At 45.0% G+C, this 26,663-nt stretch overlaps 1 protein-coding gene across 1 annotated transcript in view; it reads left to right on the top strand.

Moving 5' to 3' along the window:
• Ano2 (anoctamin 2) overlaps positions 1-26,663 on the top strand; it is a 258,087-nt gene that overhangs the window by 175,663 nt on the left and 55,761 nt on the right. The window contains exons 13-14 of the mRNA XM_035448746.1: positions 6,331-6,405; positions 15,390-15,585. Coding sequence (XP_035304637.1) covers positions 6,331-6,405; positions 15,390-15,585 — 271 coding nt within the window. The remainder of the gene's footprint in view (positions 1-6,330; positions 6,406-15,389; positions 15,586-26,663) is intronic.

Here is a 26,663-nt window from a genome sequence, read left to right as displayed (position 1 = left end):
GTTGCCTTGGTCTTGCCTCAACTAGATGATGGGACAGACTTAGTAGACTTCCTAGGGGAGGCCATTCCCTCTCCATGGAGCCGATGGGAGGAGGGGGGCAATGGGGGGAGCAGGAGGAGAGGAGGGAGGGGGAACTGGGATTGGAATGTAAAATATAAGTTAAAAATGTAAAAACATAAAGGCGGATTTTATAGACAGAGAAATGGCTTAAAGATAATAGAGACTTCCTCCACTCCTCTCTTCTAACACGTGAAAGTGAACACAGAGAGAGTTGCCTTTAATACTGACCACCATCAGAACAGATTTTGTGTGATATTAAAACAGAATTACAATTTAAAGGCCCCTAAACACTATTTAGAGTTAACAATTTAGAAGCAACCCTTCATTATGGAAGGGACAGCCAGCAAAAGTCTTCTAAACATCTGAGCAGAGAGATAGGGCCAAGAGATCTGGCTGCCATGGGGGCAGTACCTCTTTCCTTGAACCACAGGCTGCTCTGAGAAAGAAAGAGATTGACTTCTCCATAAAATCTTCACCAGATCAGCCTTAGAGCTCAGACTAGCCGCTACTTGCAAGTAGCACTCTGTTCTGAGTTCTGGGTCTCTAGGTGGTGGTGAGAGATGCACTGGGCTCCAGCTCTTGAGTTAATCTTCCTCTTCCTAAGACCTGACTCTGTCTACATACCCTACCTCTTATCACTCTGACCTGTCTGAGGGTTGTGAACACTGTAATATGCCAGGGCTTCTGAACATGGGGTGTTGGCTCGTCAGGGCTTCTGAACATGGGGTGCTGGCTCGTCAGGGCTTCTGAACATGGGGTGCTGGCTTGCCAGGGCTTCTGAATACAGGGCACTGATTTGTCAGGGCTTCTGAATACAGGGCACTGGCTTGTCAGGGCTTCTGAACATAGGGTGCTGGCTATTCTTTTCTCAGCCTGGCACAAGCCAGAGCCATCTCAGAAGACAGATCCTCAATTGAGAAAATGTCTCCATCAGATTGGTCGATAGGATATTTTCTTCATTAATGATTGATATGAGAGGGCCCAGCTCACTAGGAGTGGTGCTACTCTTGGTCAGGTGGTCCTGGGGTTTATAAGAAAGTAAAATGAGCAAACCATAGAGAGCAAGCAGAGAAGCAGATGGCCTCCGCTTCAGTTCCTGCCTGGACTACTCTATGATGGACTATAGGCTGTAAGCTGGAATGGACCCTTTACTCCCCAGGTTGCTTTTGGTCATGGAGTTCTATCGCAGCAACAGAAGGCAAACTAGAATACATGGTTTGATGCTTTCTCTGGAATATCGCCATCATTTTTGTCTGAGAAAACATCACCTTTAATAACAAATAAGAAACGACCCAGTCCTCTGTTTCCATGGCATTCTGCATGTATTATGCCATGCTATAATTTGTGTTAATCTTTCTCATTTGTTTCCCCCACAGTCAAGGTTTCTTGGGGACAAAATCTGTGAGTTCTTCTTTGTATCCCCAGTGCCTCACACTAGTGCAGTACTTGGTGCAGCCTGGTATTCAGTCATTATCCTGAATAGAAGTGACACAACTCACAAGTCTGTCTACAGAGAACTTGCCATTCTCCAAGGACTGCCTCACCCACCATATTCTCCTCTAGTGCTCAGTAGGACAAATTTTCCACTTGCCTTATTCTAGAGGATACTGTAATATTGTTCAGAGAAACCAAACAATAACAACACCCAAAGATGCTTGGCTAATCCGAGGTGGGCACAAGGATGAGAGCCAGGTATTGGATTTCTAAATCTATTGGATTCTTTCCTTCTTTTGGATACTGTCCCCAATACTTGCAGGAACACAGGCTTGGTATATGATTATTCTAACAAGAGCATTCCATTCCCATTACAGCGGCTCTTGTTCGTATCCTGCAGGTGAGGAGGCAGATGAGTCCAGATGTTGCTGCTGCCTGGCCTCTGTTCATTGTAGGCGTCCTGGAAGGAAGAGAATGGAAGAAGCCAACATCCTGCTTTCTTTGAAGCCCAAAGCCAATTCTAAGCTGAGCATGATGCTTATTGATGGCTTGGCATTTATCATTGTCATTCTTTTGTGTTTTATTAGGTTTTTAGAGTTTGGAGAAAGGTTGAGTCTATCTTCCTATAGCCATTTTTTTCCTGACATTCAATACATTAAAAATATATACTAAACACACACACACACACACACACACACACACACACACACACACACACACACACCTGTGGATATTGCTCCCCTGAAGATGGATATACAACTTCATATATGGAGGTGGGTGCCTCCTTCTAAAGAGCAAAGTACAGAATTGGGGGCATCTCAGAGAAATTAAACACACCCCAGGGAATCAGGGTTACCATCATTAGTGACAGGGAACATCATAGTCTATACCCTTGAGAGGAAGTGATAAGAATGGCCCTTGATCTCTGGTCTTTCTCCCTCAAACACATAACCTCAGATGAACCTCAAATCAAGATCATGTTATGAGTCCTTCTACAAAGCACTTGACCAGTACCTTTCCAAGCTGACAAAGCCATCAACAGCAAGCCAAGTCTGAGAGGCTTTTATGTCTCAAAGCACCTAAGGGGAGGGAATGACCAAATAGAACGTGGTACCTCGGCTGCAGTTCTGACCCAGAAGGCAGGCATTGAACTAAGACAATATAAATGGAGTGTGAAGTTTCAGTTCATCCTATTGTGTGATATCAGTTTGTGAGCTGTGAGAAATGTACTGAACTTACATGAGAAACTGGATGCAAGGCATATAGCAATTCTCTACATTGTCTTTTAAGTTTTTATTTAAAAAAAACTATTCTAAAGGAATGTATTTAAAGAAAGGAAGGAACTATCACATGCTATTGATAGAGGTATATTGGGCACTTCAGGAAGCAGTTTGGTGGCTTCTTCTTATAATGTCAAACACAGACCTACAAATGTGACCAAGCAAGTCCATTACTTTGATACTTGCCCAAGTGACATGAAATTTTATGTTTGTATACAAATTTTAGAAGGGCTTCATTCCTAATTGTTATGAGCTGGAAACAATCCAAACATCCCCCAAGGCAGTGAATGGTGAGTGGACTGAAATCCAACCATATGATGAAATATAGGCCACACCTTGGGGAAGGGGGAAGCTACTGAGCTACGCAACAGCAGGGATAGATCGCAGGTGAGCTTCGCTGAGTCAGCGACAACAAACTAGAAAGGAGCTGCACACTGCAGTATACCTAGTGACATTTCAAAGACCTGAAACTAGAGGGACATTAAACATTAAACAGACTTTGCTAGTACTGGGGACAAAGAGAGAGGAAGGAAATGTTGGAAAGTGATAAAAATTATTTCTGTTTTGATTTGCATTGGGGTTGTAGATACATGACTGCAAAGAGACATCAAAACACGCAGAATTGCGTTCTAATAAGGATGAATTTTACTATATTAACGTGAAAAACCTCTCAGGAACAATTGCCACTTTGTCAACGTCACTTTCCTTCCAGGAGTTTATTGAAATAGTGTTCTCACCTATTGCTTTCTTACTGGTTTCATTTCTAAATACCCAGTTAGCCAGAAGGGGATCTGTAAGGGCCTATGTAGATGTTATTGTCCTGTTTGTTGAACAGATAGCTGTAAATGGGAACAGTAGTCTAGGGACACAAACATAGACAGCAGGGACAAAGAAATAAGAGCAGACGACAGCTAGGCTGGTGTCTGAACAATGGTGACATTAGCTAAGTGCCCCATAATCACCTGCTTTTGATGCAATCAGAGCTGATTAGAGCTCACATTGTGTGTGTCACACAGTTTCTAAAGCTTTGTCATGTGCATTCACTCATGTGACCCACACAATACCTCTGCCATTTCAGTGAGACTGGCTTTGTTATCATCATTAAAAGCCAGAGAGTCTAAGAGTTCCTCCTATATTCCTGCAGTCCTCCTGGCCCTCTGCTTACATGGGCTTTATTTAAAAGGCATGCTAATTTAGTGTGATGTCTAGAATTGTTTTACAAATCAGAAATAGGATTAGTTTACAATAGAGAAACTGCTGTGGGGCTGTCTGAGATGGCTCAGTCTGCAAAGTGCTTGCTCTATAAGTATGGGAATCTGAGTTTGATCCCAGAACCTATATTTAAAACAACAACCAATGCTGGAAGGGATTGCTAGCCAGCCAGCTTAACCTACATGGCAAGTTCTAGGTCAGTGACAGACTCTATCTCAATGAAAAGCTGGACAGCACCAGAAGTTGTTCCCTGGCCTACACACACACACACACACACACACACACACACACACACACACACACACACACACACACCTAAGTTACTAAGGTTGCTGACATAAGTATTTCAGAGCCCCAAATTCAGAATTGATATGTTCTGGTCCAAATTCAACTTACCTTTCTGCTGTTCCACACACTGGCAATGTGTCTTTTAGGAAGAGGGTACTCAAGCTAATAGACTTTACACTGACTCTTCGCATCTTGCATGGACCAGTGAATGGAAGGCTTTAGTTGGCTTCCTTTATTAGTGCCATACTCTTGTCATTAAAAACTGCTTCATGCCAGGTAAATGGTGCATGTCTGAGATCCCTGAAGTCAGGTGACTGAGGCAGGAGGATTATGAATTCAAGGCCAACCTGTGTTGCATAAGACTATCCTGTCTCTAAAACTAAAACACAAAACAAACGAACTACTTGTTTCACTGTTCTCTTTACGAGTAAGGTAGTTTGGAAGGCAGTGTATAACACTGACTTTTCTCTCTGCTTCCTGTATTTGGATAGTGTCTGGAGGCACGAGAACTGTGTGTATGTTAGGATGTGTGCCTTCCTAACAAAACCCCATCAGCGTAAACATGAAAGGGGTGATCTTCCAACAAACACAGAATATTTATATCATAAACAAATGCTTTTCTCCTGACAGCATCTAACTCAACACTCCTTAGCTGTCTTCTTTCATGCAAAAACGGTGAAAACCATTTTCCTGGTCCATCTTATATCTGCTTCCTTGTCTCCATGGCCCTGGAGGTCTCTATACTAGTCCCTCTGAGCTTTCTCCACTCTGTGTCCTCAGCATCCACCCAGAGGCTGCACCAACCACAGTGCTCCGACTGGGTCTGATGAATGGACTCAACCCAGATGCATCCATCAAGATCTTAGCTGTAGCCTTGGAAGGCCACAGGAAGAGCCCCTGAATGAATCCAGTTTTCTCTTTGGAGCTATGTCCTCAGCCCATCTTTGGGTTTCCTTTTCAACGTCTTAGAGGAGAATATTTTCAGGCTTGGAAGGCAGTAGTGTGCTAGTGGACCCAGAGTGTGGGGGGAAACAAGAAGTCCCACTCTCTGTTTGGCTTCACTTGAGTGAAGGAAACTTGGTTCAGTCTGATTGGAAACAGGTTTCTGGGCTTCTATATCTCCAGAATGCTCAGTATCTAGCATTTAGTGTGTTCTCCTGGTGTGAAGAAAAGCTGGGTAGACTGGGAGTCGGAGACCAGATTCTTTGGTTGTTATGAAAACCTCACCTATAAGTGAAAGTGCTAAGAACTTAATGACCTCCATCACAGTATAATTGCCATTGTCATCCATCAAGTCAGCTCAACCCTATACTTGTTCCAGACACACAAGGCAATTCCTTCCTTCTCTACAGTCCTCACAGCTCATGCCCTCACTCCCAAGCTGGCAGATGATTCTTCACTTTTCGGGAGTGTCTGGTTCTCCAGGCTGTGAACTCCCCAGGAAAGCAGTCATAAGGACTTTCTTCGGTCTCTTCATTGTTCCTGGCACTGACATGGCCACACAAAGGATGCTGTTAAGAAGCTTTAGGCCCAGAAGTGCTCATCTTACAGTACAAGCTTTCCGAGGCTAGATGGCACTGTTGCTAGAGCCAAACCAGGTCTGTTCTGAGATGGAGAGGAAAGGGAGGGGAAGCCAGGGGTCCTGCCTTGCTGAGTTTGATTCTGACTTGTTGCTTACAGTGATGAGTTAGCGCTGCTGGCTAACCCAATGTACTTTTCCATTTTCTCTGCACTTCACAAACATGGCTTCAGACACTCTTTACAGCCTTTTGTGGTTGTCAGAACGGCTGTCTCCATTCTAAACATTTTCTGGGCTATGAGACATACATCCCAAGCTGGCATCAAAGTTATGATCCTCTTGCCTCAGCACCCTGAGTCCTGAGACTTCAGGTGGGAGCTGTCCATCAAAACTAGAGGGCTATTGTTGATATTGAGAGGAAGAATTACTACAGAAATATCCATAAAGCAACAAATGGTTGACATGCAAACATATGTAAAATAGGAGTAAATCAATATCCGTTCTTTGTGCCTTCTGATTGTCTCTGTTTCATCCCAGGACGATGAAGATAAACTGACCTGGAAAGACCGTTTCCCAGGATACTTGATGAACTTCGCCTCCATCTTGTTCATGGTAATTTCTTTGAGGGACCACCTGTCTGGGACTGTATGTGTGTTGATCCTAATGTGAGTGTGTGCGTGATGTGGGTAATTATGTTTTTTATGCTGTGGAATAAGAAGGGGCTGACTCATTCTCCTAGACCAGATTTAAAAAGTTGTTCTTTTGCCCTTCAATATTTATTTGTTCCACACGTGTCTGCTTTTTACTTCTGCCCAACCTAACAATATGTTTACCAAGGATCTCAATGCTAGTTCCCCGTCACAATGAAAATTATAAATATATAATCCCAACAAGCTATACTGTACAAAATCTTGGCTAATTAAGATATATCTTATAAATAATTGTGTCTATTTAGACTATCTTTCCACATGTGATTATGGTTTGTCTAGTTTTTTCCCATCGTGTACTTAGTGCCAAGTTGGTATGCAAATAAATGCTTATGTAAACTAAAGTTGCTAACTTAACCCAACTTCATTTTGTTCAAAGTAAAATTGAAATTTAAAACTGATACTGATTAAAAAAAAAGAAAAAAGAAAAAAGAAGGGGCTAACAAAGGTGAGGCTGCAGTCCTGAATGGCAGAGCAAGAGCTTTCCAATGTTGAGGGCACTGACTATATATGGATAAAGTTGCAGTGTCCTTGGAGTGGATGTATTCTTGGCCAGATCAAGAACTTGAAGGAATAATACAGAGGATCTGGCTGCATAATTGTGACCCTTTTGGGTCTCGAGTAGCTCTGACGCTAACAGTGTCTGGAAGACATAGAAGAGAGCGGGCTGGTCTCAAAGTCTTCAGTGTCTCCGTGGATGCTGCATTTGTTTTTTCTTTTATTTCCCTGTGATTGTGAGAGCTTTTTATTTATGTTTGTTTATTTTGAGACTTAAGGCTGTTGGCAATGTTGGGAAAAGCTGAGGGAAGAGCCTGAGATTGATTCATGGTAGAGTCAGAGTAACAATTTATGCTAGAAGACCTCAGAAAAGGACCTTGTTGGGTCACTAACATCTGACTGTCCACAGTGGGAAACCCTGTGTAGCTTTCTTTTTGTGTGTAATTAATTAATTAATTTAACATCATGACCATAGTTACCCTTTCCTTCTCTCTTCTCAGTCCCTCCCCCCACCTCCCCTCTGTCCCCTCTAATCCACTCCTCCTCAGTTTCTATTCAGAAAAGGGCAGGCCTCCCATGGATATCAACAAACATGGCATATCAAGTTGCAGTAAGACTAAGAACCTCACCTTGTATTAAGGCTGGGTAAAGCAACCCAGTGTGAGGAGTAGAGTCCCAAAAGCCAGAGACAGCCCCTGCTCCCACTGTTAGAAGTTCCACAAGAAGACCAAGCTACACACCTGTCGCATATATGTGGAGTGCCTAGGTCAGTCCCATGCAGGCTCCCTGGTTGTTGGTTCAGTTGCTTTGAACTCCTGTGAACCCAGGTGAGTTGTTTCTGTGAGTTTTCTTGTGATGTCTTTGATCAACCCGCCCCCCCTGTAGGGGAAGCTGTAGCCACGCCTTCTTAGGGGCTGGCTACAGCTTCCCCTACACCCCCCCCCACGCCAGCTCCTACAGTCCTTCTTCTATCTCTTCTGAGCGCAGCCTACTGTTTGACTATGGGTCATTGCATCTGCTTCCATCAGTTTCTAGATGAAGGCTGTCTGATGACAATGGGGCTAGGCACCAATCTATGAGTATAGCAGAATATTGTTAGACATCATTGCATTGACTTTTTTCCTCCAGTTGTGCTTGGTTCTATCTTGGGTCTCTGGGCCATCTAACCCCTAGGTCTGGGCATATTAGGCATTGTTAGGGGTGGGCTCACTTTCATGGCATGGATCTCAGGATGGACCAGTCATTGATTGGCCACTCCCACAATCTCCTTACACCAGCATATCCCATAGGCAGGACAGACTACTGTAGGTCAAAGGTTATGTGGCTGGTTGGTGTCCCACTCCCTCCACTGGAAGTGTTGCCTGATCACAAACAATGGCAAACAGTTCAGGCTACCTACCAGCAATTTCTAGGAGTCTTAGCTGGCATCATCCTTGTAGATTCCTGGGAGTTTCCCTTGCATTAGGTTTCAAGGGTAGATGCTTGGCTTCACAATGCAGACTGTGAGCATAGTAGCTCAGTGTGTCTAGACCAGACTAAATATGCAGTGCAGAAAAGAAGGGGATTACTTGAGTTTTAAAGACTGCAAGAAGCATCCTCATTTTCTGAGCCCACTGGCAAGACTTAATTCTGGCCTGGCTTGAGCTCATTGTTTTTATTAATATTGGCATCATAACTAACAGGAACAGGAAACATGTAGTCTCAGAAATTTAAAACATGCCTGGCCTGGTGTCACATTCCTATAATGCCAGCATCCCAGAGGCAGAGGCAGGGGGTTTCAAATTTGAGGCCAGCCTGGGCTATGTAGTGAGACCCTGTCCAAAACATAAATGCTCTTAGCTTAGACATCATCAAACTCAAGACCTTCTTCTGCAGACAAAGTGCCAAGTTGTCAAAGCTTAGCAGTCTAAATTTGTTTTCCTCTCATTGCCAAACAGGCCCAAGGCTTGGAGGGGTTATTTAAGAGTGCAGTGAGCTGCAGTCGGTAAAAGTGTGATGGTAGAAAGTTTAACCAATTCAGTGCTTCTGAGCCTCCCGCAAGGTGCATTTTGCTGTGGGAAAGTTTCTTCACTCAATAAGTACTTAATGGATACAGCTGTGGGCTTAATACTATTCTCAGGGACCAGACAATGCAGAGAATGAAAGACAATGATAATGAAAAAGACTTTATAGACAAGGTGAGAATGATGGGGCACACCTGTAACCCTGGTGCTGGGGAAAGTTGAGACAGGAGGATTTTGAGTTCAAGACCAGCCTGGACTGGAAATAAAGATATCCTAAAACATTGTACGTGTGATAAGTAAATAGTAAAATCAACTTCCATCTTTGGCAGTGGTACGGTAGGATTTTGTAACACCCATTTGCTGAATTTAGTGGGAAATACTGGGTAAGTATATTTCTAGCCTCATTAAAGCCTCCAAAGGCTGCCAGGATAGTAACAGCCCTGGACTAAATTCTAGAGGAGGTGTAAAACAATTGAGCAGACATCTTTGTACTAGGGATGCTCTCACTTTAAGGACATTTCCCCCATGTAGGAAAGGCCTTGTCTGGGGTGGTTTTATGGGAAGCAGGAAGGGTGAAAATAAGGACCGTGGTGAGCTCAAAGTTTATTAAATTCGTTAAAACTGTAACCCACCAAAAGCTGCTCTCAAAATACACAAAGAATTGCAAACTCAAGAAAATAGATAACTCGATAGAAACTCAAAAAACTACCCCCATAGGCACTTCATAAAAGAGAAACACCAGTGACCAACAAGCCTACATTAGTATTCATGGAAATTCTAATTTAAACCATGATGAAACACCATATGCACTCAACAGACATCTTGTCATTAAGAAGTCTGTCAATAACAAGTGTTGGGAAAGATCTAGATCAAAAGAAACTTGTACAACGCTGGTAGGAGTTCATTTAAGAAATTATTTAAAGATGCCTTTAGAAACATTCTGGCATTGCTTAGTAAAACTGAGACTTAAAGCCCAGAGTCCTGAAATTCCACGCCTAGGTGCATGCCCTCGAAAACCTTACGTGTGCACACACAGCAAGTACACGTAGGGGAAAATCTGTGAAACACTGTTTATAATAGCCCCAAACTGCTAACAGTCCATATGCCTATCCCCACAAGAATGGATAAATAAAACGAAGTCTATTTACACAGTTAAGGACCACATAGCCATGAAAATGAACAAGCTAATCACGATACAGGGCAGCATGGGTGACAAACAAAAACAAAAACAAAAAGGAAAAAGTATATATATGGTTTGATTGTTATCGGGCAATGCTCAGAAAGGGGCAAGCCTAGATGACATGTTAAGTAACAGAGTAGTAAAGGTAAAGAAAGAAATGACTGTCACCCAACTAACTAAAGGAAGAGCCTGGATAAGAGATCTTTTGTTTTGATGTGAGGCAGGCAGGATACACTAGAGTTTGTTTGTACATCTCTCTCTCTCTCTCTCTCTCTCTCTCTCTCTCTCTCTCTCTCTCTCTGTGTGTGTGTGTGTGTGTGTGTGTGTGTGTGTGTGTATGTGCACGTGTGTTTGAATATTTTGTATGTCCCCAATAAAACAAAATTTAAAATCACAAATACATTTATTAAATAAGTCAAATAAGGAAGTCTCATTAAGATTTTAGCAAGGATCTGTAATAGCAGAAAGAAACAGCCAGGCTGACATTTTGGAGTCAGAGGGAAGGGTGAGGAAAAGGACTCTGCCATACGGTGCCTGGTAGGAGTCCCCGTGAGAAGAAGGTAGCAAACAAGGACAGAGGGTTGTGCCGGTGGCTGAAATACAGCCAGGGAGGCCGTAGGGAGACAGGGGTATAGCAAGGAATGGGCTCACTCTGCTGGGAAACTCCCTAGAGAAAGGCTTGCAGAGGAGACACACGATCTGACACACAGTTCAGAAGGGACTCTGGGTGCTCTGAGAAATACTGGAAATACTGGTGAAGACGGCAAGTGTGTGGGAGAGGGTCAGTCAAGCAGGTGGCTGCAGTGGTCATTCAAAAAGTGTCCCAAGAGTGGATCAGAAAGAATTTGGTCATGCCATGTAGAACTGAAGAACGTTGCCAAGCACGGAGGTGCATGCTTGTGTGTCCTACTACCCAAGGGGCTGAGGCTGGAAGATTGAGATACCATGTGTTTTACCTATTTATTGCTTTATAACAAGACCAACTCCACAAGGGAGGTCGTTTTTTAGTTAGTTACTTTGTTTGTATTTTCCTCTGCGCTGTCTCCTGGACACCTACCCTTTAGACAGCTGTTAGGGCCCAGCAGTAAACAAATTACAGATGGATGTCAGAGGCAGCTGGGACACAGTGACAAAGCTGTTTGTTGACTGGCGCTACCGTCACACTCTGTGCCCCAGGCTGAGCCCTGTTCCGCTGGATAAGTAGAGGTCGCCGCTGCCTTGAGCAGTTTCCTCTATTTCTGGAAAGGTCTTCCTCCCCCATAGTCTTTTCCCAAGCTTTTCCCCCAGCAAACTCTCCAAAAATCTGCAGGGTTTTCTTGCCCTCTCCCCTGCTCTCCATAACACCATCCCAGACGCTCATGGCCTGAAGCCTGGGACTCAGACCGACTGCTTCCCAGTTCATCCTTGTTACACGTGTACGGTGATTTTCATAACATCCATTTAGAATGCAAGGAGTGTGGGGACCCTGTAGTCTCTCCTTCGTAGCTCTTTCATAATCTCAAACTCTATGTCCAGGTTTACACTGTCTATTAAATATTTTCTTAATGGCTCTGACCAAGTGTCTGACTAAACAGCAATTTAAAGGGGGAAGAGTGCTCCAGGCTCCTCTGTGTTGCTGCATTAAATCACTGATGAGAAGCAACTGGGGGGTGGTGGAAGATTTATTTAGCTTGCATTTCCAGGTCACAGCCCATCGTTGATGACAGTCAGCTCAAAGCTACAAACAGGAACTTGAAGGAAAAACCATGGAGAAATGGTGCTGCTTTGCTCACTTCAACATATGCTAAGTTAACTTTCTTATGCCATCCTAGAAACACCTGCCTAGGAATGGTACCTTCCAGAGTGGGCTTGGTCATCCTACATTAACAATCAAAACCATCCCTTAAAGATATATCCACAGGTCAGTCTGATCTAAGAAAATCCTCAGTCAAGGCTTTCTTCTCAGGTGGTTCTAGGCTATATTAAGTAGAGAATTGAACATAACTAGGACAAAGGTAATAATTTTGTTCGGTTTTGCCTGTTTTCCCCTTCACAGTTAGGATACAGTCTATGATAGTGTTGTATCTACAGCCAGGAAACAGACAGAGCACAGGAAGTAGTGCCTTACTAGCATTCTTTAAAGCCCACCTCCAGTCATTGACTTTCTTCTGCAAGGCTCTACCTTCCTAAATGTCACAGCAGTCCAAGTATTCAAACATGTGAGCCCGTGGGGACATTTCCTATCTACAGCCTAACATTTTGCAATATTTTTCTATACCCCAAAGGTGAAAATATAGGCCCAAAATGCAAAAGCCGTAAGGGCTTAGATAATGCGTCCTTGTGTAGTGTGGATAAGTCATTTGTGGCTGAAAAATTCAGTCTTTACCAAGCCGCTTTCATTTATGGAGCACTGTTATGGAATAGTGTTATCCATAGAATGTGGCATGTGACCAAGCTCCTTTACCCTAGTTGTAGGAGACAGACCCAAAGCACGATGTGTCCCAGTGCAGCGGCTTAGAGGGTAACTTATCAGAAATATTATTGAATGCCTTTAAAAAGCAATAATTCAACCGCAAGTGGTGGGAATGGCATTGGAGTTCACAGCAAGAGACCTGAGATCAAATGTCAGGACGGGAATGTGGACTTTGTTCCTCATGGCAGGGTCCAGTCATGGAGCATCATGAGATTTCATTTACAGAAGGCATGGTAGTTATAAGGATTAGCTCAAGTGGAGAAGATACAGTGGGGAAGTGATGATGATGACGTCACCATTATCCAGTAACACCTCAGTTCTGCCTTGTACCCTTCAAACCTTGGGACAATCAGATTGCTGCTGTGTGGGCCTAAGTTTCTTTATGCATAGAACTGAAGGTTGTAGGTAGATAGATGAGCCCTAAATATTCCCACTATGATCCAGATGACCCGGTGGCCAAGAGCAAATGACTTCTTTTTTCCACACCTGTTTCTTTGTCTACAAAATAGTCAATCATGGGGTCAGGTTGGGGTTCTCTAAGCCTGGGAGCTCTGTGGATCTAGAGATGTTCTGGAAAAGCCAGAGGGGAGGCTTTCAATCCTGGTTTCTACCATGGGTTAGAAAAATTAATACCAGAGAAGTAGACGTTTGCAAAGAGTAAGTAGAGGCTAGAGATGGTGTTGGGGGTGATACTGGGGGAAGAGCAGAGAGCGAGTGAGAAGAATGGTGTCTCTGGCTTTGGTAGGACTCGCTTCACTATATGGATTGTAAGCCAGGATCTGGAGTTGTGCTTAGGTTCTGCATGTCAACCAAGCTCCCAGGTGATGAAGCCTCTAGGGCCATGAACTGCACCACACTTACTCCTTTCCCACTCAGGGAAGCCCAGGAGAGATCTCTTCCCCGTCTCCCTCCCCAATGACCCTAGGCATTTTCTCTGTTCTTCTCCTAACACCAAACCAATTGCAAGCACACACTCATATGCATGCACACACACACACACACGCACACTGGATTGCTCCTCCATGCCCAGCCTTTGCCACCCCATCAGTACTTCCATCACTGTAGAAGTGATCTGAGGTAGGGGAGGAAGAGAATCTCACAGCACATTTTTTAGGCTCTCACTGTCAGGCTGTGATTGTCCCAGAGAACCAGGAAGCCAAACATCTACATTGTTGGAGCAACATGTTGTCATGTGTAGTTTCCCACTTGAAAGAGTTATCCCTCCCTTGTCCTGCAGGCTGCTGTTGCTGCTGCATCCCCATCCAAAGAGAGGCCTCCAGTAGAGTGTTTTCCCTTCTGTTATCCTTGCAAACACACACACACACACACACACACACACACACACACACACATGCTTGCACACATTGAAACACTCTCCCTTGACCATAAAAGACCTCCTCCCTGCCTTTCTTACACCATGGCCCACAGGGCAAATGCTAACACTTATAAAGCATACCAGGCTAGGCAGCCCAGTCTCTTACTAGCACCCCAGGCTTCAGCATGCTGGCACCCCAGAGGTCTGCATGGGTCTATATGCTGACACATCTGTAACTCATTCCAAGCTCACCAGAGTACATTCACACTGCCTGCAACAGACTGTTCAAAGCCCTTCCCAGCCTCCACTCTCCTCCTTGCCCCTCCCACCCACTCCCCTCTCCTTCAGAATGTCTCCTCCATCATTCTTTTGTACTCTAGGGGAAACTTCTACCTGTCCTCTTCTCACCCCACAGTTTAAACAGCCAGTGCCCCACCCCTTCTGCCCCAGAGACCAACCAGTACCTGAAGAGTCTCATTGGCAGCAAGGATGAAACATGGCTTCCCTTGACTGAAGCAGGGCTGAATGAGACTTGTCCCTGACAGAGGCCTCCCTCTATCCACCCCTTGCTGAGCCTTGATTGGGTACTCTTGCTCGTGGCATCCTAGTGATTCCCCACACTGCCCTTCCTTAGCTGGACAGGAGTGGGGACACTGGAGGGTTGGCACTGTAGGTCTAGAGGAATCCTTGTTCTTATGTTCTAGAGGAGGTAATGTGGACCTTGGAGATCTAGGGGCCGGAAGACGTCCTTGGGACAAAGGAACGAGAGATTTGTATACCAAGGTAGAATCTGTGACTTTGCATTCCAAGGTGCCTGGAAGGGAACTCGGTGCTTTCATTCACCTCATTCTGTGCCAACATGACTCAAATTGATCTCTTATTTTTCTGTTCTGTGCTCTCAACCTTTTCCTCTCATCTGTAATTCATGCCTTCAAAGTTCCAGCATCTTCAGTGCTTCCTATGTTCTTTAATGGATGGTCCAACTTGAAGTTTACTTCCTGACCCAGCTATTCCCTGTCCCAGAGGATCTCCATGTTGTGGTCCCGCATCAGCTGTCTCCATTTAGCATGTAATAATTTCACACCTGTTACCGTGGTATAAAAGGAGTTCATCTTATCTTCATAGTTGGTAGAAAGTTCTAGAATGAAGGGAATCAGGATATCTTTTACACTCCACAGTGTTCAGAATTCTCATTTTTATTTGTGCTGTGTGCTTTAGACTATTGAGATCTGATAAAAAGTGAAGATGCTCTACCTTGAAAATGCATTAACACTCAGAGTGCTACATCAGAATTCAGGTGGCTTTGCAGGTCCTTTGTTGCTCACTCAGTAACTAGAGCTTACTAGCAGCTGATGTTAACAAACAGTAGGCGCTCAACAGTTGACTGCGGTTGTGTTTTTCTGCTCAGTAATTGCCTCCTTCTCCTGTCTTATTTGCACAGATTGCCCTGACGTTCTCCATTGTCTTTGGGGTCATTGTGTATCGGATCACAACTGCAGCTGCGCTCTCTCTCAGCAAGGCCACACGCTCCAATGTCCGGGCGACAGTGACTGCGACAGCAGTCATCATCAACCTTGTGGTTATCCTCATCTTGGATGAGATCTATGGTGCTGTGGCCAAGTGGCTCACAAAAATAGGTACTGTGCCACTTTGTCTTGGGTCGTATTGAATGTGGTCGGTTCGGTATGTGCAAGGTGTTTGATAGGAATGACCCAGAATGACAGATGAGATGGAACAGGATTTTGTACATTTGAGTTGTAAGAATGAAGAAGGATGATGGCTGTGTTCTTCCAGGGTGAGCCAAAGGGCTTCCCTTTAGTAGTAATCCTTCCTGTACCGTGCATGTCAGAAGACCAAGGGCCTATATTGACTGCCTTGCATGACTGAGACTCATTCGCCCTCTTGTTTAATATATGAGGTCTATTTCTTTTTTACCCCAATAAAGGAGCAGGGCAGATTCAACATTTCCTGTGAGAAATTACAGAACTCCAGCCCTCCTCATTTTCCCAGCAGCATGTATAAAGCGAAGAAAGCATCTTGATACTTGAACCCAAGAGGGTCTTATCTGGCCTCTCAAGCCCGCACATTCCCCAGTCTCTAAGCAGACTTCAAAGAGGCCTATCAGACTTCCCAAGCTTCAAGCCAGTGAGGAAAATGTTATGGCCTCCACATTCAGTCATGTCATTTGAGCTGGGACCTGCTGTTGCCTGAGACACATTCTGGCATTCCTTCTCATTAGATGGGGGAGGGCCATCACGGAGACCCTTCCATGTTTTGCTTAATCTGGGTGGCCTGGATGCACCCCTTCCTTTTCAAATTGGGGGGTTTCCTTTTTTATTCTAGGGACTGGGCAGCGCAGGTTCTCCCTAACCTCCTAGGGAAGTTGAGTCAGTGGCATGATGGTCCATTCACTGCCTGGTTAGGGTGACAGCCAATTCAGACAGCATCCTGCGAGACCGTGAGGTTATGGAGGCTCCTCTGTAGCTCCCTCCCTGCAGCACAGCCTCTATCACGAGGTTCACACAGTGGCACCCACCTTTGTTGTCCTTGCTGGTCTAGGAGCTTACCCTCTGAAAGAGAGTAACAACATTGTTCCCTGGGAGCATCTAACTATGTGGTATTGCTTGAGTTCCTTCATAGGCTTCTTGAGAAAAATCAGAGGGTGCTTTTAACGTAGTGTCTTTGGTAATATGCTGTGCCATGTTCTGTGGAACAGTTAGGAGAAGCATCCCATTCTGCAGGGCACTTAGGGAGGCTTGGAGGTGGGCACATCGTGGGAGAGTAAACTGGTGCCCAGCGGCATGCATGAAGGGAAGAATAGCAAGCAAAGGGAAAGTTCCTGGCAAAGAAACAAAATGAGGAAATGCCAAGGAAATGGAGAGGGGTCAGAATGGCACAGGGAGAAGTGGCTTATGGGTCACTTGGACTGCTTGAAAGAATTTTTTTTTTTTCGAGACAGGGTTTCTCTGTGTAGCTTTGGAGCCTATCCTGGCACTCACTCTGGAGACCAGGCTGGCCTCGAACTCACAGAGATCCGCCTGCCTCTGCCTCCCCAGTGCTGGGATTAAAGGCATGTGCCCTCAACACCCGGCACTTGAAAGAATTTTGGTGGGTGTAAATGCCAGCATAGTAGAAAGACCCAAGCTGGATATATGGGGCAGATATGGCATGACACATTTATAGGAGACCAGAGAACCCTTGTTTGGTGGCTGTACCAGGGCCCATGGCAGATCCAGGGCACAGTGGAATGGGAAGCTGAGTCTAGGGAGTTGACTGACATACCTTCATCTTTTGGTGGAGGACCTTATATGTCAGACTGAGGACTCTGCTTACTTTCATAGACAGTGGAATGTGTTGCTTTCGTATGGGCTGCAGTGAACAGTATGGTCAGTCTATCCTGATTACTGAGTCAAATGAAAAGTAAGATCAAGGCAGGGGTGGACAAAAGTCAGCATGTGAGCTTTAAAACTGAAAGCTGCTCCCCTGCTAGAGATAACACAACAGGGGAGCCAATAAATGTTCCTTACTAGTGAGCTATTCACAGATCGGCACTCTCACCGTGCATGGAAGAGCTCTGTAAGGGTTGGGGTTGGGACCTGGAAGGGCATAGAATACCTTCACCACAGGCACCCTGCTCTTACCAGAAGGCACGCAAGGGATGCTGGGATTGTCTTCAGGCTGCCCCACAAAACAAGTAACTCCCCTTCTCTTGACTGGAAGAGAGCTGTGGAGCAGAAAGAAGGAAACAGCAGAAGTGGAAAGGAATGTTCCTACCCCTGATGATCCCAGCCCAGTACCATAGTGGAGTTTTTGAAGAGTGGCATGATGGAGATTTACAAACTTCCTCAGGAAGGATCATGGGATGCTAGGATGCCACAGAATAGAGGCAGGAGGCAGTTGCTCCTGTAAAGATTAGTGAGTCTGTGTGTGCAGAAGTGAAGATGAGGGAAACAGGAAGCCAATGATGGTGTAGAAATTTCTTCCTGGTCCTGTGGATATTTTATTTTTCTTATACAAGACAGAAGAAAAAGTGGCCAATAATCATAATTTATAAAGACTTATTAATAAATGTCTTCCCATGTGCAAGGCTGTACATAATCTGTTGTTTAAGGTCATGAACAACATGAACCATAGAGCTAGGGGCAGGGCTCAATAGAAGATCACTTGCCTAGCATGCAGGGGATTCTAGATTCAATCATTAGTACCACATGCACACACAAGATTGTACACATCCACATTTCCATATTGTGAACCTATACCTGCTGTTTCTAACTCTCTTCCTTATCCAGAAATCCCAGCCTCCACCAGTTGGCTAAGCCACTATCCAGTGTCCCATAAAAGACAGCAATGCTCTTAATTTATTCATAAATACACATGCATGCATACACACACACACACACACACACACACACACACACACACACACACAAAATTCCTTTTAGCCCATATAATGTTCATGAGCATGTATGGTCAACAGGAAAGTGTATTTTCTCTTTGCTAAGGTTGGAACTCACATTCTACCATGCAGATGCAGACACCTATGCTGTTTTGGTCTAAGCTTGTCACCATCTGCATCATGCAATGGTTTGCTGAGTCTCCACTCAGGAATGAGTTTACTTGGATATTGGCCTGGTTGTTGTTCTCGACTGTCTTAGACTGGATGTTCCCAGGAGACTCAGAGAGGCACTGCTGCGCAGAGGACAACACTGAGTTTGGGGCTCCAGAAGACAGAACTTTTGAGTTCTGCCCTTGGCTTCCTCTTCCTCCTATCCTAGACCATTGAGCAGCAGGGAACTTTGCTAGACAAAGTTGTATCAACCCACCATTCCACTTTGATTCCTGGATCCTCACCCTGCTGAACTGTTTTCAGTCTTATGATTGTGTCCTTGGCTTTCCTTTCCTTCTATCAGTCTGTAGCTTATCAGTGCTTCCCGGGAATCCTGTCTCAGACCCTGAAGTTTTATTCCTGGTCGTTTGTCTTGAAGAGCTGCCCTTTGCCCTTAGGTAACACGTGGAACAATGTTTGAGATTCTCACCCACCTTCTTCTCATTTGTATTCTTCTACATCAGCCAATTCACTCAGCTCATGGTCACCCCAGGCTACCCTATGTGTTCCCACCCTTGCCCTGGCCTCAAAAGACCACCTCCTCCCAGACCCTCGCTTGGACATGCCCGCAGTGATTTTCCCACTTTCTTAATCTTTGACTCACCTGTTGATCCACCAACTCTTTGTGGAACTTTGTACTAGTCACAATTCTGAAAACACAGCAGTTGACAAGTCTCTTGTATATTCCTGATGTCATTATGCCCCCATGAAACAGGGGGACAATAGACAATAAATAAAACACTGCTTGGAGTGTAAGAAATATGCATTGTGGTACCGAGTGGCTTGAGGCCCTGGCCATGCACTTTGGACCTACGTGGTCAGGAACATCCCTATCCAGCTTATCGTGCTGTAACTATGACAAGAATGAGAAGGGAACAACTACCCACAAGGATCTAGGTAGGAGGGATGGAAAGATGCTACAGAAAAAGCCATGGCTCCAATTGTGAATAACTGTAAAGTCAAAGTTCCTTATATATCGATCATGAACCTTGATGCTTGTATCTGATGAAGTTACATTAGACTGAGCTATGCTGAGGCAACACAGTCAGCTTTACATTCTAATTGTTTAACATATTTCATGTATTTTGGCTCACATAACTTGCTCAATGTAGTTAGAGATGGCTCTTTGCTTCATACAGGGGTGTGGGTGGAATGAAGAAGGGGAAAACAGAAAGGCAGCTAACACAGGCTTTCTCTTTGCTACCTGGCTACCACGATGTGAGACATTGTTCTGGGGTCCAACTGAAAGCTCCAGAACTATAAGCCAAAATAAACCCTTGTCTCATTTTAAATTGCTTCTGCCAGGTATTATGCCATATTGACAGCCTCACCCCTACCCCATCCCCACCATTCTATTGATTAGCATTGGAAGCCCTTCTGTTAGGACAGGTCTGTTCTACTTGCTCCATGTGGGCTGCAAGGCCCTTGAGGGCAGTGGTTCTTGGGATTTTTTTTCCCAGTGTCTGCTCATGGTGATCTCAGCGCACATCTGCATCCCCTCCTGCATCTATCATTCACAAATAAAAATTTCCCAGCTCACCGACAGGCTAAGCATACTGCCCGCCACAACAGAGGCTGCTGTGTGCTCATATATATCCATGGTCTCAACTCTGCCTACCTAGAAAGGCTTCCAATAAGTGCTGAGGGGGTATGCAAAACATAAAGTTGTCCCAAAAGGATATAGATGGACATATGCAACAAGGAAGTCAAGACTTCAGGGTTACTAACAGAGATGCTCACACAATGTAGGTACCTAGTATACCCACAGCCAGAGGTGCGGCTTCAGAGCTTTCCCCAGACTCTGTGGGGACACAGAGCTATCAATAGTGCCATTTTAATGACATGACAAGTGTGACAAGCTTAGGGGCTTGCCCAGCCATTATTATGCTGGGTTTAGTGTCCCATCTGGCTTCCTGCCCCGGATCTCCTCATAGTTGGAGAGGTTGTGACTGTGCACTTTGCTTGCCAGGTGCAAACAGCTGGTACAAACAACCCTAACAAGTTCCTGGGAATTCCCTACAGCCTGTGTGATGGAAGACCAATAGGCCTGTCTGAAGACCACGCTTACCATAATATTTATGACAAAAGACAAATTTTGTTGAAAGTGACCAACTCAGAGGTGGTAGATAAAAGCTGTAGTTGCCTCTCCAGCTGCAATACCAATAATGATAATGGCTTGTGTGCCAAAAAAAAGCATACTCTGAAGATCTCATGCTGCTGGTGAAGCAAGCGCTGAGCTGAATCTAAGAGTATGTAGAGACTGTCTGGGGCTTGGGAGCCTGGTCTGAGAGTGCACTTGTCCATTCAAGGCTCTCTGGACCACAAGCATATCCAGGTTTGGCATATATGAACGATGGGGTTCAGGTGAGAAGGGGAATGAGGTCTGTCTTAATCTTCAGTGATGTATTCTTCCTTAGAGGGACAATAGGTGATAGCTATGTGGAAAGGGTCTGGATCCTAGGGGAAGAAGCAAATAAGAACTGGCCAGGACATCCAGACTCTTGTCACTTGCCACACACAGAAACAGCACGTGGTTCAGCCATGGTAAGAGGCTTGGAAGCAAGGGAAGCCCAGTTGTCCAGCTCCAGGCTTGCTTCTCTCTGGACTAAGGACCCAGGGTCTTTGAGGCAAAGGCACTTCTAAGCCTGTGCATTTCATAGTAAAGATGTCTAGTGTTCTTGAACACTGTAACTCTTGACATCAGCATAGGCACAGGTCTGGCTTGGCCTAGAAGGTGGCCTGCTGTCCTTAGGCCAGTTTTGGAAAATCTGCTGATCAGAGGCAAGGGGGAGAGGCAGGCTTGTTTCAGGTTCTAGACCAATAATGATGGCCTCCACTGGCTTTATAACTTGTCCCTGACTTCAGCTCTGTTCCTTTATTTCTTTCTCTTCTTTTCAAAACCACATGCAAACTGCTAGTGTACAAAGCATTTTAAGTCCTTCACCTGTCTCCCTTGTACCTTTTCAAGTTGCAAAGCTGGTCTTATTTTGGACACAGGAAACACAGCATAATCCAGTCAGATCCATGTCTCCAATTCTTAAGAAAGGAACTATGCTTACAAGTTGTTTGAGCAAATGTTGTTGTGGCCTGCACCAGAGTGTCACTGTCCTAGTGATCCTAGATAGGGTAGGGCTCAGATGGGACAAAAGGAAAGGAGAAAAGGCCAAGTCTCATAGTGTACTGCCTTCCACACCCCATTCTAGCCACTAGAAAGCGTTGTGCACACTTTGCCCCACACAGCCTTTTGTTGGTGGTGCTGATGGCTGTGCTTTTGGCTTTCGTTTTGGTTCTTTAAGTCAGGGTCTCACTATGTAGCCTGGGCTGGACATGAACTCACTGTATGTAGCACATGGTGGCTTCCAACTCAAAATCCTCTTGCCTCAGCCTCCCAAGAACATAGGCATGCATCGCCATGTCTGTCTTCTGTTCTTTATTTCTTGAGGAGACACCAACAAATGTTCACTTATACCATATATGGCACAGACCAAAGGGATTATTCACCCGTGTCTAGTTTCATGATCTAGTAAGCTTATTGGAGCTATTTACAAGATACTTGTGAGGGATTGCTTATAAGAGTATGAGTGACCCAAAGGCAGTCACATGACCATAAAGGCCATCTTAGCATGGGTGATGACTCATGAAAGCCGTATCCCTAGAGCTCTGTGAGCAGCAGGATGGCAGTCACTTCTGTTCTCCTCCCAGGAATTGTTAATGTGTGTGTGTGTCTGTGTGTGCATATGAGTGGAGTGTGTGTGCATGTGGTGTGTGTGGGGGGGTGGGGGTGTGGGGGTGTGTGTGAGTAACCTTGAGGAAGGGCTTTGTGAATCTTGTAAGTTTCAGGAGCTTCCTGAGAGGGAATGATCGAATTCGAGGAAGTTGTTAGCTAACAGCTTCCCACACTTTCAAACTGGTTCTTTCTTTGACTTTAAGGAGCTGCTGAAGAAGTTTAGTTGTTGGAGTGGGCAAAGCAGTTAATGTGTAGTCATGCCTATGTGCATGTGTGCACACCCACCTACCACAGAGCTTACCCTGTACTGCAGTTGTAAGCATTTTCATTATAGCAGAACAGATGTTCTCAATTTATGGTGGGCCTGTAGCTCAGTAAACTCATTATATGTTGAAAACACCATGAGTTGAAAAGGAATTTAATGTACCTAACCTAAAGGGCATCAAACATAGCATGCCAAGCAATGTCAGTTGGCTTCCCTCATGATTCTGTGGTTGACTAGAAGCTGTGGCTCACCACCATTGCCCAGCATCTTCTGATGATAGCTTCGTGGTGGTTCTTTTCTCCCTCCAAGTAAAGAATTAAAAGACAGGAAAATAACTAGGAGAACGTGACAGAGAAGTTTGTTAGCAAATGTTAGATCCCTGGGTAGAGATGGAACCCTGGAGCCAGGAGCCTGACTCTAACAGGGTCTGGGTTTTTTTTAGGTTCCTACCAGTGACACCCTACCTCTCCTTTGTTAGTCCCAAGGCATCAATGTGCACTTTCTGGTCCTGGGATTGGGTCTACAAGTACGGAAACAGCTGCTCTTAGGATCCCCTGTCTTGGTGCATGGGTACAGAAACAGGTTCCTCGGTCTCGGGCCATAAGATTCAGACAGTGCTGGTTGGGGTAGGTGGATCCTGAGCCCCATTTTCTTAGTGGGGAAATGGGGAAAGAGAAGCTCCTGCAGGGGGAAGGCAAATGGCCTACTTTGGGGAAAATGGAAACTTAGTGGAAGGAAAAGGAGGGTGGCCCTTCTCTCCTTTCTCCCTTCTCAGGGCCCGTGGCCTCACTGACTGTAAATCCTTAGCCCAGGAGAAGGTCGAAATCCAAAGTACAGTTGCTTCTGAGTATGGCTTTTACCAATTGTGAAGATTAAATATCACCAGATGGACCTTCCCAAACGGAGAACATGTGTATATTTAACCTCAATTCCGCCCCAACAGTGTAGGGAGCCTTAATTTCCCCCTTTTATTTATTTATACTACTCTTACTAGACAAAGAGCCTTGTTGACCTTTGTTTCAAACTTTACTCTTCAGCTTAATTAGCTTTAAAGAATGAATTGTGTGTAAGTAAAACTGTAGAAAAACTTGATTGTCTAAGGGGCTTAGGCTTAGTCATATTAGAAATCCAAATTTTATTAGATTCACATAACATCTTGAAGTAGCAAAAATATCTGAGGGTCAATTTAGGGGAGAAGCTGCCGGAGCAGCAGCTGAGAGTTTTACATCCTATCTGTAGGCAGCAGGCAAAGAGAGGGGAGCAGGGGCTGGTGTGGGCTTCTGAAACCTCAAAGCCAGTGACACACCGCCTCCAACAAGGGCACACCTCCTAATCCTTCCCAAGCTGTTCCATTCCCTGGTGACTAAGAATCCAAATATATGAACCTATTGGGGCCATTATCGTTCAAACTGTCACACCACGTTATCTGGAACAGTAAGCTCCTGGTTCAGTGAGGGATCTTCTCTCAAGGGAATAAGGGAAAGAACAACAGAGGAGGACATCTGACTTCCTCCTCTGGCTTCCACATGCATGCACATGGATGCATGTATCCACAAGCCCACATGTAACACATACATGGATACACAGAAAAGAATTTAAAATTAAAAGACGGGTCTGGAGAGATGGCTCCACAGTTAAAACTGCTTGCTTCTCTTCCAGAGGACCAAAGTTTGGTTCTGGGCACTTGCGCCAAGTGGCTCACAACCTTCTGTAACTCCAGATCCAGGGATCCCATGCCCTCTTCTAGCATTTGTATATACACACACCCATACACACACCACACATACACACACACACACACATATACACACATACACACACATATACACATACACACACATACACACATACACACACACACACACACACCACACATACACACATACACACACACATACACGCATACACAGACACACATACACACATACACACACATACACACACACACACACACATACACGAATACACACACACACACACATACACACACACACATACACGCATACACAGACACACATACACACACACACATACATGCATACACACACACACACACATACACACATACACACATACACACACACACACACATACACGCATACACACACACACACACACACACACCACACACCACACACACACACACATATGCACACACACACACACACACATACACGCATACACAGACACACATACACACACACTGAACAGCTAAATTCTTCCTCTTAGGAAGCTGATTCGGTTCATTTTGTGTTCTTAGGAATCTCATTTAAACTCTCCACAAGTCTTCACCACCAGCCTCTCTAGAAGTGATGGATTAAGTGTGGGCTGAGCTGCTGCTGGTACTGTCACACTGTGTGCGTCAAGATGGCTGGAGCCTATCTTAGCACATTGCTCTGCAGCTTCCTTGTCTCTGTGTGCCCAGCCTCACTGACAGCATTTGCAGCTGGATATGTGTGAGCTCTAGGGTCACAGCTCCTTGCTGGGGTGTGTCTACCCATACAGTAGTTCAGATACCATCACTCCTCAGTTCTTTTGAAACACCTTTTCTCCACTGTAGTTGTTTTATGATCCACCTTCTTTATATGGCCAGCTCCTTCCCAAGAATGCACCTGCCATGCAGTCTGGGGAGCCTTTCTGGGTTCTTGTCATTGCCTTTATCTTGTGAAAGCAGATAGATGTTGGGCCATTGCTTGGGAGTCTCAGGAGTTTAGGTGTGTGTGCAGAGATAAATGGCAGCCAGAATGACAGTCTCATTTGTGCCTTTGGGTTTCTTTTTAATAATTAATAATTAAATTTGTTATTTGATGATTTCATACGTGTGTGTACGTTTGAAACACTTGGTGATTTTTTTTCACCCTCTATCCCCTGTCAACCCCTTTCTGCAAATCCCCTTCCTACATTCATTTTATTTTGTGGTGTTTTCTTCTGTGACTGCCTGACACAAAACTCCACAGTTACTCCCTACAAGTGGAGCTAGGCCACCAACTGTAACAATAAGTCTTTATGCCCAGAAGCCACCCGAGCCCTGCCGCCACGCGGGCGATTTCCGCCAGGCTGCCCGAGTTCTGCCCACCGCCACGTTAAGATCCCAAGTAACATACAGAGACTTATATTAGGTACAAATGCTGCTTGGCCAATGACTAGGATTTCTCATCTGCTAGCTCAGTCTTAATTATCATAAATCTATATATTTTATAAGACTTATCGGACAACAGTGGCAAACGTCCTGTCTTCCCGGGCTCACGTGGTGACTCTGCCCTTTCTCCTACCTTTCCCAGAATCCTCTTTGACTCCTAGCCCCACCTATCTTGTTTTCCTATTGGCCAACAGTACTTTATTTATCAACCAATAACACAATCATATACACAGAAGGACCTCCCCCATCAACAAACCATCTTCTTCATTTTTCCACTTAACCACTGAAGCCCAAGTCTCTCCTATTAGCCAATGATACCCCACCCCACCCCACCCCTGGGCCAGGCAACACAAGCCTGTAATCCTAGCTACTTGGGAGGCTGAGGCAGGAGGATCATGAGTTCAAGGACAAGATGGGCAACTTAGCGACACCTTCTCTCAAGTGAAAAGTGAAAAAAGCACAGTGGTAGTGGTGTGCATACTTGGATCCCAGCACTCGGGAGGCAGAGGCAGGTGGATTCGAGGCCAGCCTGGTTTACAGAGTGGGTTCTAGGACAGCCAGGGCTACTCGGAGAAATCCTGTCTTGAAAAAAACAAAACAAATTAAAAAAAGAAAAGTGAAAAGAGTGTTGAGGATGCAGCTTGATGATAGACCTGGTTGGTACACAAGTCACCCTAGGTTTGGTTCCTGGCACCAGAGCAGCAGGGAGTTCTAAACTGACTCCTTGCCTTCCCCTAGTCTCCCCACATGTCTGGAGATTTACACCCCTTCATAATTAACAGCCCACCCAGGATAGGTCCTGTGATACCATGTTCCCTCCACACCTCTTCATTGCCAGTAACATCTTTATTAGAGTCATGCCCTTTGACCTACCTGAGTTGTTCTGGCTCTGGCCGGGTAGGAGAAAGTGTCAGTACTTAAGCAAGGGGCTCCTAGGGTGTGACAGTCCTTGCTCCCAGTCTCCCTGCTATACCACAT

The sequence above is a fragment of the Cricetulus griseus genome, chromosome 8 (assembly GCF_003668045.3).
Source record: "Cricetulus griseus strain 17A/GY chromosome 8, alternate assembly CriGri-PICRH-1.0, whole genome shotgun sequence".
Lineage (NCBI taxonomy): Eukaryota > Metazoa > Chordata > Mammalia > Rodentia > Cricetidae > Cricetulus > Cricetulus griseus.
The sequence above is the reverse complement of the archived record's forward strand: the minus strand, read 5'-3'. Positions and strand labels throughout refer to the sequence as shown.